This window comes from Chrysochloris asiatica, unplaced genomic scaffold (genome assembly GCF_000296735.1).
Source record: "Chrysochloris asiatica unplaced genomic scaffold, ChrAsi1.0 scaffold00066, whole genome shotgun sequence".
NCBI lineage: Eukaryota > Metazoa > Chordata > Mammalia > Afrosoricida > Chrysochloridae > Chrysochloris > Chrysochloris asiatica.
Genome location: NW_006408584.1, coordinates 11,941,259 through 11,955,302, shown reverse-complemented (window position 1 = coordinate 11,955,302; position 14,044 = coordinate 11,941,259). Strand labels below are relative to the sequence as shown.

The 14,044-nt window shown below is 34.4% G+C and overlaps 1 protein-coding gene across 1 annotated transcript in view; it reads right to left on the bottom strand.

The window, feature by feature from the left end:
- The window catches only part of LOC102830723 (probable ATP-dependent RNA helicase DDX60-like), a 123,837-nt gene that overhangs the window by 109,091 nt on the left and 702 nt on the right, over positions 1-14,044 (bottom strand). Inside the window, exons 2-5 of the mRNA XM_006864551.1 lie at positions 10,258-10,327; positions 6,997-7,186; positions 6,294-6,635; positions 4,859-4,981 (exon numbers count right to left, since the gene is read on the bottom strand). Of these exons, the coding sequence (XP_006864613.1) occupies positions 4,859-4,981; positions 6,294-6,635; positions 6,997-7,186; positions 10,258-10,327 (725 nt within the window). The remainder of the gene's footprint in view (positions 1-4,858; positions 4,982-6,293; positions 6,636-6,996; positions 7,187-10,257; positions 10,328-14,044) is intronic.

Here is a 14,044-nt window from a genome sequence, read left to right as displayed (position 1 = left end):
ATTATTTTTCACACCCTGCTGAGTCACCTCTCTTTGGAATGCGCACAAATACAGATCTCTTCCAATCAGACAGCCAGATAGTTTTCTTCCAAATTTCTTGGCAGAGATGAGTGTGTGCCTCCTGTGCCACCTCACTTTCCTGAAAGATTTCAATTTTTATTCCATCAATTCCTGGTGCCGTGTTCTTTGTCAATTCCTTCAATGCACCTTGGATTTCCTCCTTCAGTATCATTGGTTCTTGATCATATGCTACCTCTTGAAATGGTTGAACATTAACTTTTTCCTTTTGGTACAGTGACTCTCTGTATTCCTTCCATCTTCTCTTGATGCTTTCTGTATCATTCAATAATTTGCCCAAAGAGTCTTTCAATAATGAAAGTTGTGGCTTGAATTTTTTCTTCAGTTCTTCAGCTTGAGAAACGCTGAGCATGTTCTTCCATTTTGGTTTTCTGATTCCAGATCTTCACACATTTTGTTGTAATATTTGGCTTTATCTTCTCAAGCTGACCTTTGAAATTTTCTGTTCAGCTCTTTTACCTCCTCATTTCTTCCATTTGCTTTAGTATCTCTATGCTGGAGAGTAAGTTTCAGAGTCTTTTATGACATCCATTTTAATCTTTTCCTTCTTTCTTGTCTTCTCAATGCCTTTTTGCTTTCTTCTTGTAGGATATTCTTGATGTCATCCCACAACTCTTCTGGCCTTCAGTCTTTAGTGTTTAATGTATCAAATCTGTTCTTCAGATAATCTCTAAATTCAAATGGGTTATATTCAAGGTCATATTTTGTCTCTCTTGGACTTGTCTTCATTTTCTTCAGTTTCATTTTGAATTTGCATATGAGTAATTGATGGTCTGTTCCACAGTCTGCCCCTGGCCTTTTCACTGATGATAGGAGCTTTTCCATCATCTCTTTCCGCAGATGTAGTCAATTTTATTTCTATGTATTCCATCTGGGGAAGTCCATGTGTATAGTCGTCTCTTATGCTGTCTAAAGAAGGTATTTGAAATGAACAAATCATTGCTTTTGCAGAATTCTATCATGCGTTCTCCAGCATCATTTGTATCACCAAGGCCATATTTAACAACTACTGATCCTTCCGCTTTGCTCCCAATCTTTGCATTCCAATCACTAGTTATGATCAATACATCTTGATTGCATGTTTGATCAATTTCAGTTTGAAGAATTTGGTAGAATTCTTCTATTTCATCCTCACTGGCTTTAGTGATTGGTACATAAACTTGAATAATAGTGGTATTAACTGGGCTTCCCTGTAGGCGCATGGATAGTATCCTATCACAGACAGCATTGTACCTCATGACTGATCTGTGTATGTTCCTTTTGCCAATGAATGCAACACCATTCCTCTTCAATTTGTCATTTCTGACATAGTAAACCATGTGGTCATCAGATTAAAAATGGCCAATACCAGTCCATTTCAGCTCACTAATGCCTAAGATGTCAATGGTTATGTGTTCCATTTCATTTTTGACAACTTCCAATTTTCCCAGATTCGTACTTCGTACATTTCATGTTCCGAATTTCAATGGGTGTTTACAGCTGTTTCTCTTCATTTTGAGTTGTGCCCCATCAGCAGATGAAGATCCCGAGGACTTTTCTCCCACGGACTTTACTCCATTTGCGTTATCACCGTCAACTCTACTTTAAGGAGGCGGCTCTTGCCCAGTCGCGTTTTGAGTGTCTTCCAACATGAGGGGCTCATTTTCCAGCACTATATCTGACAGTGTTTCTCAGCTATTCATAAGGTTTTCAGTGATTAAATTTTCAGAAGTAGTTTGTCACTCCTTCTTCCTAGTCTGTCTTCGTCTGTAAGCTCATCTGAAACCTGTCCACCATGGGTGACCCTGCTGGTATTTAAATTACCAATGGCATAGCTTTCAGAATCACAGCAACTCACAAGTCACCACAGTATGACAAACTGACAGACTAATGGTGGCCAGAGCTCCTTAGGGGGAACAATAAAGGCATGAATTTGTCAAGGACTTCATTCTTGGATCAACCATCAACACTCATGGAAGCAGCAGCAAGGAAATCAAACGCTGTATTGCATTGGGCAAATCTGCTGCACAAGACCTTTTTGAAGTGTTGAGGAGCAAAGATGTCAGCTTGAGGACTAAGGCGTGCCTGACCCAAGCCACGGTATTTTCAATAAACTCATATACATGCAAAAGCTTGACAGTGAATAAGGAAGATCATAGAAGAATTGATGCATTTGAGTTATGGTGTTGGAGAATATTGAATGTACCATGGGCCGCCCAAAGAACAAACAAATCTGTGTTGGAAGAAGAGCAGCCAGAGTGCTCCTTGGAGGCCAGGATGGCCAGGTTTCATCTCTCATACATCGGACATATTGTTGGGAGGAGCCAAGTCACTGGAGAAGGAAATCATGTTTGATAAGGTAGAGGGTCAGAGAAAAAGAGGAAGACCACCAGTGAGATGGATTGGCAAAGTGACAGCATTGTTGGGCTCAAGCATAGCAATAATTGTGAGGTTGGACCACGAACAGGTAGTGTTTCATTTTGTTGTGCATAAGGTCTCTATGAGTCAGTACTGACTGGATGGCACCTAACAACAACAACCTAAAGGCATGAAGTGGCTAGTTTGCAAGTTTTCATGGATGTCCTTTATTTCAGAATTAGGTTGGTGAGGTGGTATCCCCTCTGAAAAGTCTTCCTTTGTTTCAGATGTGCCTGATGAAAGAGGGTATGGATGATGCTGATAGGATTTTATGATTCAATTGTGAGTAATCGTTAGCAGGATTAATGATGATTATCAAAGCTGAAATTATAGAAGATGTGTAGCTACAAAGCAGAAATAATTAATCTTTCATTTCAGGAACCAACAATCCCAGGACCATCAAGAAGGAATAGCATGAGTGGAGTGTGAGATCCTTACACAGAAAAGCAGCAACAGTAGAGACAGTGGCAGAAGTGGTGGCATGGAAAAATCAAAGCAACTGTAGGCTCTAGACCCATGAACTGACGAGGACTGTATGCCTGTGGCCAGGAGGCTGGCTTTCAGAATGTGCCCTTTGGACATTTAAATGAATATATATATATATATGTTTTGTATGTATGCATCAAATATTTCTGCTTTGGTTATTTGTGAAATGTAAGATGTAAATGGGGAACCACAGGGAGGAAGTAGAATATTGTTGCAGGGAGGGGATTGCATTCACTGAGATGAAATAAACTGTATGAATTGTGAATGTAAAGCTGCTGATTTTACCAATAAACCTTCACTCAATTCACAACAATAAATCCCTGCATTCTTTCATAAGGATATATTTATTTCAATATTTATTCAATAAACATGATAAAATCATAATTTTCTGTTTGATGTTGAAGTTACAATTAGCGCTACTTCTACTCTTAAGTGTGGTGCTGCAGGATAAAGCATTGGAATAAAAGGTCTGTTTGAACCCTCAGTTGTTCAAATTCACCAGCCACTCTTTTGAAACCCTATACAAGTTCGTTATGAGTCGGAACCAACTTGATGGCACTTAACAACAAGTTTTAAGCTCTTCCACATCTTTAAAAATTATATATTATTATTATTTTTTTTTTTAAAGAATCTCACCTGTGTTACAGGATTTTCTGCACATGTGTTGGGGTTTCCACAGGAGTGTACATCATGTAACATTTTTTGATAGAGTTTTAGCGTCACTGAGCATGCAACAGAGCAGACTACACTTCTGACATCAGCACCTTCTGGCCACAGATTCTGAAGCAAGGATAAGGTTTGATGTGTCTGAAATATATAGATATATATTTAAGCCACTGAATATATATATAAAAAAAAGTTTCAAAGCAAGTTTCAAAGGTAGCTTTAAATCTTGGAAAAATGTATTGCATTTTTTTCACATTAGTAATATTCTTTAAACTTGGAGCTGAAACCATTCTCACAGGTCACTTTGCCGTTGGAAACAGATTACCTATAGAATAAATAGTATCACCAATGAGAAATCAGAATAACCAGAAGAGTGAAATAACAATTGATTTAGGGATCTTCCTCATAAAAGATTACCAATGTATCAATTGCTTAAATGCCAACTGCTAGCTACAAAAAAATGGCTTTCTTTTGCAAAATTCTTCAACGTTTCTATCTTCTAGGCATTATAATCTTCAATGGTTACTATACACATGTCAAGAATAAATTTTTATGTTAAAAATTATAACAAATTGTCCGCCCTGATCTTATTGTACATATAATACTAAGCGTTTTGCAGAAAATGGCAAAAGGTTTTCATCAGTAAATTAAGCAAATCTTCTGCTACAATATCTCTGGCTGACACAATTGGTTACATGCATCAAAAGAAACTGACCTAACTCATTGCTGTTTGGTTGTACAGGTCTTATGAGACAGATGATAGCATTTCCAGTGCTTAATCTTTACCAACACCAGTTGTCACATCTTTATTCCACAGCTGGAAGGCTTGAACCACTGACCTTTCAGTTAGTAGGCAAGCTCTTAACCACTGCAATACTAAGACTCCTTCCTATGATATGTTTCCAAAAGTTCATACTCACTGAAGAACCTAGGGAATGCATTTGTGTCCTGCCTGGGGTCTTCATGAGTCTAAATGGACTCTGTGGCTGACTGGCTGACTTGTTTACTTATTTATTTATTTAGAAATTTATTCTTTTTTGGTTTCTTCTGATGCAATGTTATATAGATTGAAAGAGGACAAATCCCACAAATATTGCCCTGTATAATTGGTAAGGACATACATACTGATAAAGGAAATATCTATTTTCTAGAAGCAATTTAAAGTATATTTTGTTGATATCAAACTTTATTGTATAAAATGTTCACATAAATGTATAAATCATCTTGTTACCTCTTTTTGCATGTCTTCCAAGTCTAGCTTCATAAGACCATATAGGTATATTTCTGTTTCTTGCAACTTTTGGAAATACGTTTTTAGGTAGGTGTTTATGGCAAATTGTAGTTGTTCTTCATGCTAAACAAAAAAAGACATAAGTAAATCTTTGGGTTCAAAAAATAATCATATCACAAAACATTTTATATCCATGATGATTTGACTACTTAAAAAATCAATTCAGCCAATTAAAATAAAAGCAGACTACCTTTCTTTTTGCTTAAATTACCCATTAATGAGGTTATTAAAATACAGGAATAACCACTAGAATGTATTTATTTTTTTAAAAAAATGAACAACAATAACAAAAAATCCCTAAAAGCCAGCCATTTAAATTTTACTGTTTAAATCTACCATGGGAGTGCATTGGCTCTGTAGGATAAGCAATGGACTGCAAACTACAAGACCGGGGGCTTGAGCCCACCAGCCAGTTCTTGGGAGAAAGATGAGGCTTTCTACTCCTGCAATGATTTAAAATGTCCCCGGGAGAAAGATGAGGCTTTCTACTCCTGCAATGATTTACAGCCTCAGAAACCCTATACAGGGTCACTGTGAGTCAGAACTGACTTAACAACAACTATATATAGATCTATATATATAGATATAGATATATATAGATATATATAACCTATTTTAAAGAGATACAACCATATCAAATAGTTTCAATAAGAGTAGTAAAAATAAAGTATTTTCTCAATAATCTATCTTAATTTTTAAAGTGAAACTACATGGGTAAATTTAAAAATGCATATATATACTCATGTATGGATAGACAGATAGATAGATAGATAGATAGATAGATAGATAGATAGATAGATAGATAGGTACCTATGTATATTATAAGGCTCTCTGGTAGCTTAGTGGTTATAAATCGGGCTGCTAACCTCAGGGTCAGCAGTTAGAAACTACCAGCTGTTCCGTGGGAGAAAGATAAGGCTTTTTGCTCCCGTAAAGATTTATAGCCTCAGAAACACTGTACAGGGTCGCTAAGAGTCTGAACCAACTCCATGGCACATAACAACAATAACAACATTTCTATTATATAAATTAATGTATATGTGTGTACACAAAGTAGTCTTTGCACTTTCTTTGACTTTCTCAGCTATTCTTTTATGAAATTAACCCACAACGGTTCCTCTTCACCCTATATCTCAGTCTATGAGAAGCATCATTGATTCTTCGAAAAATATTTGACCAACTACTCCTCAAACTTCACCTGATTTCTCTTACTAAAGCCATTACAAAATTCTGTCCTCTTCTCCCAAGTTAGAATGCTCCTTCAAAGTTTTGATATGCACAGAATAGTTCAAATAAAGGCATATATTGTTGATCTCAATTAAATTTCTCTACATTCACATTGTTTCTATCTTCTGGGAAATTCAATATGGCTTACCTTTTCAAAAAATTGTTTGTGAAGATAGCAACTTGCGGCATAGTACCCATGAATTCTAAGGACATCAGTCTCTTGTCCCAAAGATAGTACAATATTGATTTTATTCTGAAGAGCATGAATGATAAAAATGTTCAAAAACTCTGTGTGATAATATGTTATTCCTTGGTCTGTGACAATCAGAAAATATGGATAACATTCTTTAAGAAATAGTTCCCATTCTGGAGACAAGCAATTGGAAAATTCTGTATGAACAGTTGCATTAGTATTGTGTTGTAGATGTTGAATTAATGCAGTACGAAGTGCCAAAAGTTCAGGATAATTAAAATACATATTTTCCACATCCTGCAGAAAAAGCAAACTAATATTAATAATAGAGATAAAATAGAGTAACTAGCTATTTTCCTAAAGATTAGTCTTTTGGACAACTTTTTGCATTGCATGATACAAAGAAGTTCAAAAAGGTTAAAATATATTTTTTCTGCATCTTGCAAAATTTTTAAGACAAATATAGACTCACTAGCTATTTTCTTACTGTTAACATTTGATATAATTTATACTATATTAGTCGGGGTGTTAGTTATTGCCTGAAGAATTAAAATATCTAAAAGACTAAGTAATGATTGAACAAAATTTTAAATTACTGAATATTTTTTCTTTTAAAAAAACTATAAAACTAGAATGGAAAATTAAATATTTTTATTACCTTAAAAAAGACAATTAAAAATCTGGCTTCTTTTTTAATGAAATCATGCAGATATCGTTCAACAATGTAAAAAAAGTGAAGAGTTTGTCCTTTCTTAAAGTTCACATTGAATACGCAAGTGATGAATAAAGAATCTCCATCAATTAAAAAAAATTCAGACTCAACGAAGTCTTTAAGTAAGCTTACAAACCTGAATTAAAATATGAAACACACAATGCAAAGATTATAAATATAATGGAAGCTTAAGAAAATTTCATAATTAAATTTGTTAGACAAAATCCCCTTTAACAAATAAAATATAAAGAATGACTAATCACAAATTACTATTATCTTTAAGTTAACGTTTTCCAGTGCTCCCCATTATTCAAGTAAAACATAAGTTTACTATCTAAGTGATGTTGTTGTTGTTGTTATGTGCTGTGGAGTTGGTTCCCATTCATAGTGACCCTGTACAGGGTTTCCAAGGCGGCAAACCTTTACCAGAAAGGAAAGCCTCAGTTTTCTCTCTCAGAACAGCTGGTAGTTTCAAACTGCTGACCGTGAGGTTAGCAGCCCGACTCCTAACCACTATGCTATCATTATTCTTAATTAGTGACATTCATGGACACAACCACTTGACTTTTTAAAATAAATTTATAATGAACACCTATGCTCTCTTTACTCAACCCATAAAATCAAAGATTATCTGAAACATTTACTATCCCCTATCTTTCCTTTCATAGGTAGCCACCGCCTTGAATTTGTTGCTGTTGTCGTTAAGTGCCATTGAGTCGGTTCTGATTCATAGAGACCAAGTAGTAAGGTTTACCAGAGCAGCTGTTGGGTTTGAGTTACCAACTATGTAGTTACCACTTCAGTGATTATCATCCTACAGCGCCATACCTTGAATTTAGTTTTCATCATTCCCTGACTTTTATTTTTAAGTTTCTGTAACATATCTGTATGTTTATTTTGAATCTTTTAAAAAGACCTTTTCTATATATGCTTTCAGATATACTTTTTAAACTTAATCACTAGTTATTACTAAAAGTTTTAAATATGGTCCCACAAAATTCAATAATTTTGTTGCTATTGTTGTTAAGTGCCGTCCAGTCATTCCAACTCACAACAACCCTGTATAGGATTTCCTATTAGTGGGTGGTGGGTTTGAACCTCCACTCAGTGCAAATTAACCTTGCCTTCCAGTGCATACCCTACAGTGCCACACCATGACTCAATAATGTTGGTGCTGTATAGTATTCAATTATATTTCTATATTAAAATTCATTATTCATTCTTGTTCTTTCAATGGGTAATTGAGTCCCCCTCCCCTTTTATTTATTTATTTATTTTTCTTTTAAAAACAGTGCCGCAATAACCGTTCTTCTGTATGTTTCCTAATGCACAAGTAAGATGCTTGGGTATATTCATCCAAGTAGAATTACTCATTGGTAAAGTATGAGGTAATGCCAAATTGTTTTCCAAAGTTGTAGTAGTTTATACCAGCCCTAGCTGGTATCAGAAATCCAGTTCTTCCACATCATTTGTATCACTAGGTGTTTGGTAAAACACGAAACACAAAGTTCTTATTTTTTAAAAAACAATTATTATTGGTGGGGAAGTAGTACACATTCACTTTAAAAACATTAAAACCTTAGAGAAATGAATGTGTATTAACTCTGCTGTGTATTTTTTCAGATTATATTCTTTGTGCATTCTAATACATAATGGAGTAGATAGTGCAATCTCTGGAGGCAGACTGTCCAAATGAGAGTCTTTATCACTTAAAATCCCTGTGACTTGAGATTTGATGTTGGTAAGTGCTGTAGAGTTGGTTCCCACTCATAGCAACTCCTAGTAGTGTTTCTGAGAGCTACTGGTGAGTTTGAGCCACCAATGTTGCAATTCAAATTGACTTTGTGGTCCCGTGCATTATCCTATAGTGCCACAACAGGATACTGACTTGAAATTATCCATTTAAATATTCTGTTACAGCTTTTTGACTTGTAAAATGGTAATATAAACAGCTTTTCTGGAAGGGTATTGTGAGGATTAATAAAATAAATATAGTGAGAAAAATAAATTATTCCTAGGTCATTATATATATATATATTTATTTATTTAAAATACGGTGTTTTGGATTTTCTTTTTGGTAATTGTATACAATTATTAATTTGGTAATTGTATACAATTATTCAGAGTTCTGTTGTGGCGCAGTGGGTTAATGTGTCAGACTTCAAAGCCATTTGAACTACAAGGTTGGCAGTTCAAGTTCATCAGCTGCTCCTCGGAAACCCTTACAGGGCCACTATGGGTCGGAATCGACTCAACGGCACTTTACAACAACAAATACAATTATTATTATAGAGTACCTATTCTAAATTAATTTAGAAAACTGGAATATATAGATAGATGCCATGAGTCAATAAACCACCAATATCAGGAATATCATCTATGTTCTTTACTACTGTATCCAAGTTCCTGGCATAATTGTTGAAAATAATTGTTGAGGGAAGAAGCTAATACATTTTCTGTCTGCTTTGAGGATGTTATATAATGCTTTGATATTGATATTAAGTGACGTCAAGTCAGTTCCAACTCATAGCGACCCAGTATAAGGTTTCTAAGAAGAGGCTGGTGCGTTTGAACGGCCTTGCTATTCAAACCGACCTTGAAGTCTAGTGTTTATCCTATAGTCCCACACCAGAACTCCTCAAAACTAATCAAGGACAATTTCATGAAATTTGCATAGTATTTTGACAAGTTAATTCTCTCCTTAGTAAAGAAGGCTTTTGACCTGTATGGAATTATTGCTGCATATTCTGAAATATAATGTTAATTAGACACTTTAATCTTATGAAATACTGAAAGAGTAAATTGAATATTTCTGCCACTACTAACTCTCTTCAAATTCTTCTGTCTCTTGTTCCTGGTGTGGCACTGTGGGTTAATGTGCCAGACTACAAAGCTGTTTGAACTGCAAGGTCGGTGGTGCAAGTTCACTAGCTGCTCCTTGGCAACCCTGAACAGGGTCTCCATGGGTTGGAATTGATTCCACGGTACTTAACAACAACAACTTGTTCCTTAGTAATAAATAAAAGTCATATACCATAACATTTCTCAAGAAAAGTAAAACTTTTCAGAATTATCAATTTCTTGTTCCATTAACAAGTTTCTTCTATAAAATACTTATTAGCAAGAAAATATCAAAATACATGCTACACAGATAAAATGTATTTCTTCTAGTAATATGCTACTTTGAGTAATTTATGCAGTACTCACTTAGATTTTGACAGAGTTTTCCGTATCAATTCTGAGAGCTTCCCCAGAACTTGCTTACATTTAGTTAATCCTGTAAAAAAAAAAAAAATAATAGAGGTTGCTTCACTTTCAATTTTAAATTAATTTTTAAATGACAAATTAAGTTCTGTTTCTAATTTTGAATATATTTATATCTTAGATAAGACAGTATGCACATTACTAAAATATGCAACAAATATAAGATGAACAGTTATGTTTAAAATGACATGACTACAGTAGTTACTCCAAAGAATAAGATTAGAAAAATTTCATGACTTCCTTGTTAAATTTTTCATTAACTCTAACATAAGAAATTCTCAATTTCAAATTAAGCTGAATAGCATGTATAAATCATTACAAATTCACAAAAATATGTACAGATAATTATGAATATTCTCATTTCTAAAATGTTGCTTAGAGGTGCATATACATGTATGTGTGTGATTATATGTGTTAATGTGTGCTGAGAAGTTACCTGACTAATAAACCATAATAGATCAATTCTGTAGCATTTCATACCTTCATGTTATATATATATATATATTTTTTTTTTAAGAAAATTATTTTATTATATTTTTAAGAAAATATAATTTTATATTTTGAGATACATTTCTCCTGAACATTTCTTTGTAATATTCCAGGTCTTTGTTGGATGAGAAGGAGACCCTATCAACAAATTAGGTTTTGCAAAGAAAAAGGAAACAAAAATATATTTTAAAAAATAGTCATTCATGCATTAATAAACACATCAAACACATTGCACTTGAGTCAATTCCAACTAATGACAAACTAATGGGCTCTAGAACAGAACTGTTTCTTAAGCCTTTGCTGGCTATAATCTTAACAGAGCAGATGACTAGATTTTTCTTCCAGGGCACCTTTGAATTTGAATGGATTCAAATTGCCATCTTTTAAACTAGTTGTCACGCCTATGGCAACACTTTTAAAACTAATAATAGATTTTCAGCATTTTTTTTTTTTGAGACAGCAGAAGTAGCCTCTCATATTGCTATGCCTGATATTAAGTCCTCCAATTATTGCTCCATCATGTCAAAGAGTAAATTTATGCATAATTGTGGGGTAGAGTCCCTTGGTGGTACAAATGGTTAAGCAGTAGACTAGGCAGTCTAAACCCACCCAAAAATTCCTCAGAAGGATAGCCTGCCGATGTGCCTCCCAAAGGTCACAGACATGAAAATTCTATGGAACAGTCCTACTCTGCACACATGGGCTCACTATGATTAAGAATCCACTCAAGAGCAACTAACAACTACAGTTACTGTGACACTATGTGATCTTTGTTGTATTTTAGTACCATCGGGTAGGGCCCAACTCACAGAGACACTGCATAGGATTTTCAAGAAGCAGCTGGTGTGTTTGAACAGATGACCTTGTGGTTAGTAGTCCAGTGCTTATCCTACAGTGCCATGATCTTTAGACAGGCTCATATAAAAAGGTCAGACTTCTTGAGAATATTTGTATGTGGCTCCTTATTTATAAAGGTTTCTTTGGAATTAACTGCCCAAGTTAAACTTGGCTATAGATATTAAGTTTCATTAACATTGTACTTTTTTAAACATTTGCTGCAATTAATGTTGTTGTGGCTATGTGCTGTAAAGTCAGTTCTGATTTATAGTGATCCTGTAGAAGATTTCCCAGGGTTTTAAGCTTTTCAGGAGAAGAAAGTCTCAGTCTTCTGCCATGGAGCGACTGGTGGATTCAAACTGATGATCTTGTGGTTAGCAACCCAGCGCATACTCCACTACATCACCAAGGCTTGTTGTTGTTAAGAGCTGTCAAGTCATTTCAAACTCAGTAACCCTGGGTTTTTGAAGAGTGTGAGTTTGAGCCGCCAACCTTGCAGTCCAGTGTTTATCCTTCAGTGCTGCACTAAGGATTGTTGTTGTGAAGTGCCATCGAGCCATTTCCAACCCATAGCAACCCTGTATAGAGTTTTCGAGGAGCACTAAGGATAGAGGTCTGTAAATATCTTGAACATTTTGTGTTCCTGAAATTTCATAATTTTACTTTATCATAATTACTTTCTTATCTATATTGGAAGGAGTGATCCAACAAACTAGTATTATAAATAGTTACAGATTCACGATTCAAGGTGTTTGTGTGAATGAAATATCACAGTATTGTCTTGCCATTAGTTCTAGATTTTCCTTATTAAAAGTTCACCTAATTGGGTTAGTTTTGGGTTTAGTTTGTTAGATTCTTGTGAGATATTTCATTTGATTAAAATCAAATGATTAAAATATTAAAATTTTATTTGATTATACTAATCATGTTAGAAATGTAACTGTTTTAATTAACAAGTGTGTCTATTTATTCATTTCTTTTAATTTTCATTTGCACGTAGGTGAAAAATATTGGAGTTAGAGATTAAGTAAACTACTTTCCATTGGTTTTTGTAAATGTTTTTCATACACCATTCAGATGAAGAATACAAAAAAAATCTCTAAGAAAAAAATAAACGATTGTTGAGTGTGGGTTGAATTAGTTCTGATTCATAGCCATAATTTAGGCAAAAAAAAAATTGGGGCTGTTCTGCTATCTGGTCTCTCTTCTTTCCCTATTCTCACAACTTTTATTTTGTTTCCTTGCATTACTGCACTTATAACTTTCAACATAATATTAAATAGTAGTGATGATAGCATATACTCTTTCCTAGCGCTCACTTTAATAAGAAAGTTGCTAGTGTTCATTAATTTGCTGTTGTTGTTAGTGTTGCTTTTGTTTTAACTGTCTGGTGCAGATATTTGTTATTGTTGTTGTTAAGTACCATCGAGTTGGTTCAGATCTATAGCCACCCTGTATAGGAATTCCAAGGAGTGGCTGCTGAGCTTGAACCGCTGACTTTGCAGTTCAAGCCAACCTTGCAGTCTAGCACATCACACGAGGACTTTTTAAATTTTTAAAAATGTTTATAGTTTATGAAATTTTTTATCATGAATAAATGTTGAGTTTTATTAATTTTTTTCAGCATTATGAAATGGTAATATTCTTCCATTCATTTCCTTTAAGATATAAGTTGGATTTGTTATGTTAGTACTTAATTCAGGAAGTTAATGTTTAACAAACTATTTCCAAGTCTTAAACAAAGTGAAATAATTTGAATTTGTTTTTAAATTCACAGTTCTATAATCAAATGCAGAAACCTTACTGATATCCAAACTGCAACACTCTCATGTTTATTGATTCAATAGATATGATGCAATGTTTAGGAAATGTTTTTAGACTAGAGTGTAATATATCAAACTGAACTTTGTTGTTGCTGTTATGTGCCCTGGAGTTGATTCCAACTCATAGTGACCTTCTACAGTGTTCCAGAGTCTGTATATCTTTAACAGGCAGAGAACCTCCTCTTTCTTTGGCAGAGTGACTGGTGAACTCAAACCATGGACCCTACAGTTAACAGCCCACTGTGTAACCAACAACACCACCAAGATTCTGTAATTAATACTAAGAAAATGGAACACTTAATCAGGTGTTGAAACCAAAGAACATTACCACCAACAACAAATATTTTCCAAAAGTTGCAGAAAGAAAAAAAATATATGACTCAAGCATCAATATTGTTGAAAGAGAAAAAAGGAAAAACAAGAAGGAAACAAAAATAAGTAAGAACCATTGTCAATCCAGATTTTGTGATGCTCAAATTTTTCTTAAATTATCTTAAAGTTACTGTTAAGTGCAGTAGAGTCAATTCCAACTCATAGCAACCCTGTATAGAGTTCCCAAGAAGCAGCTGATAGGTTTGAAC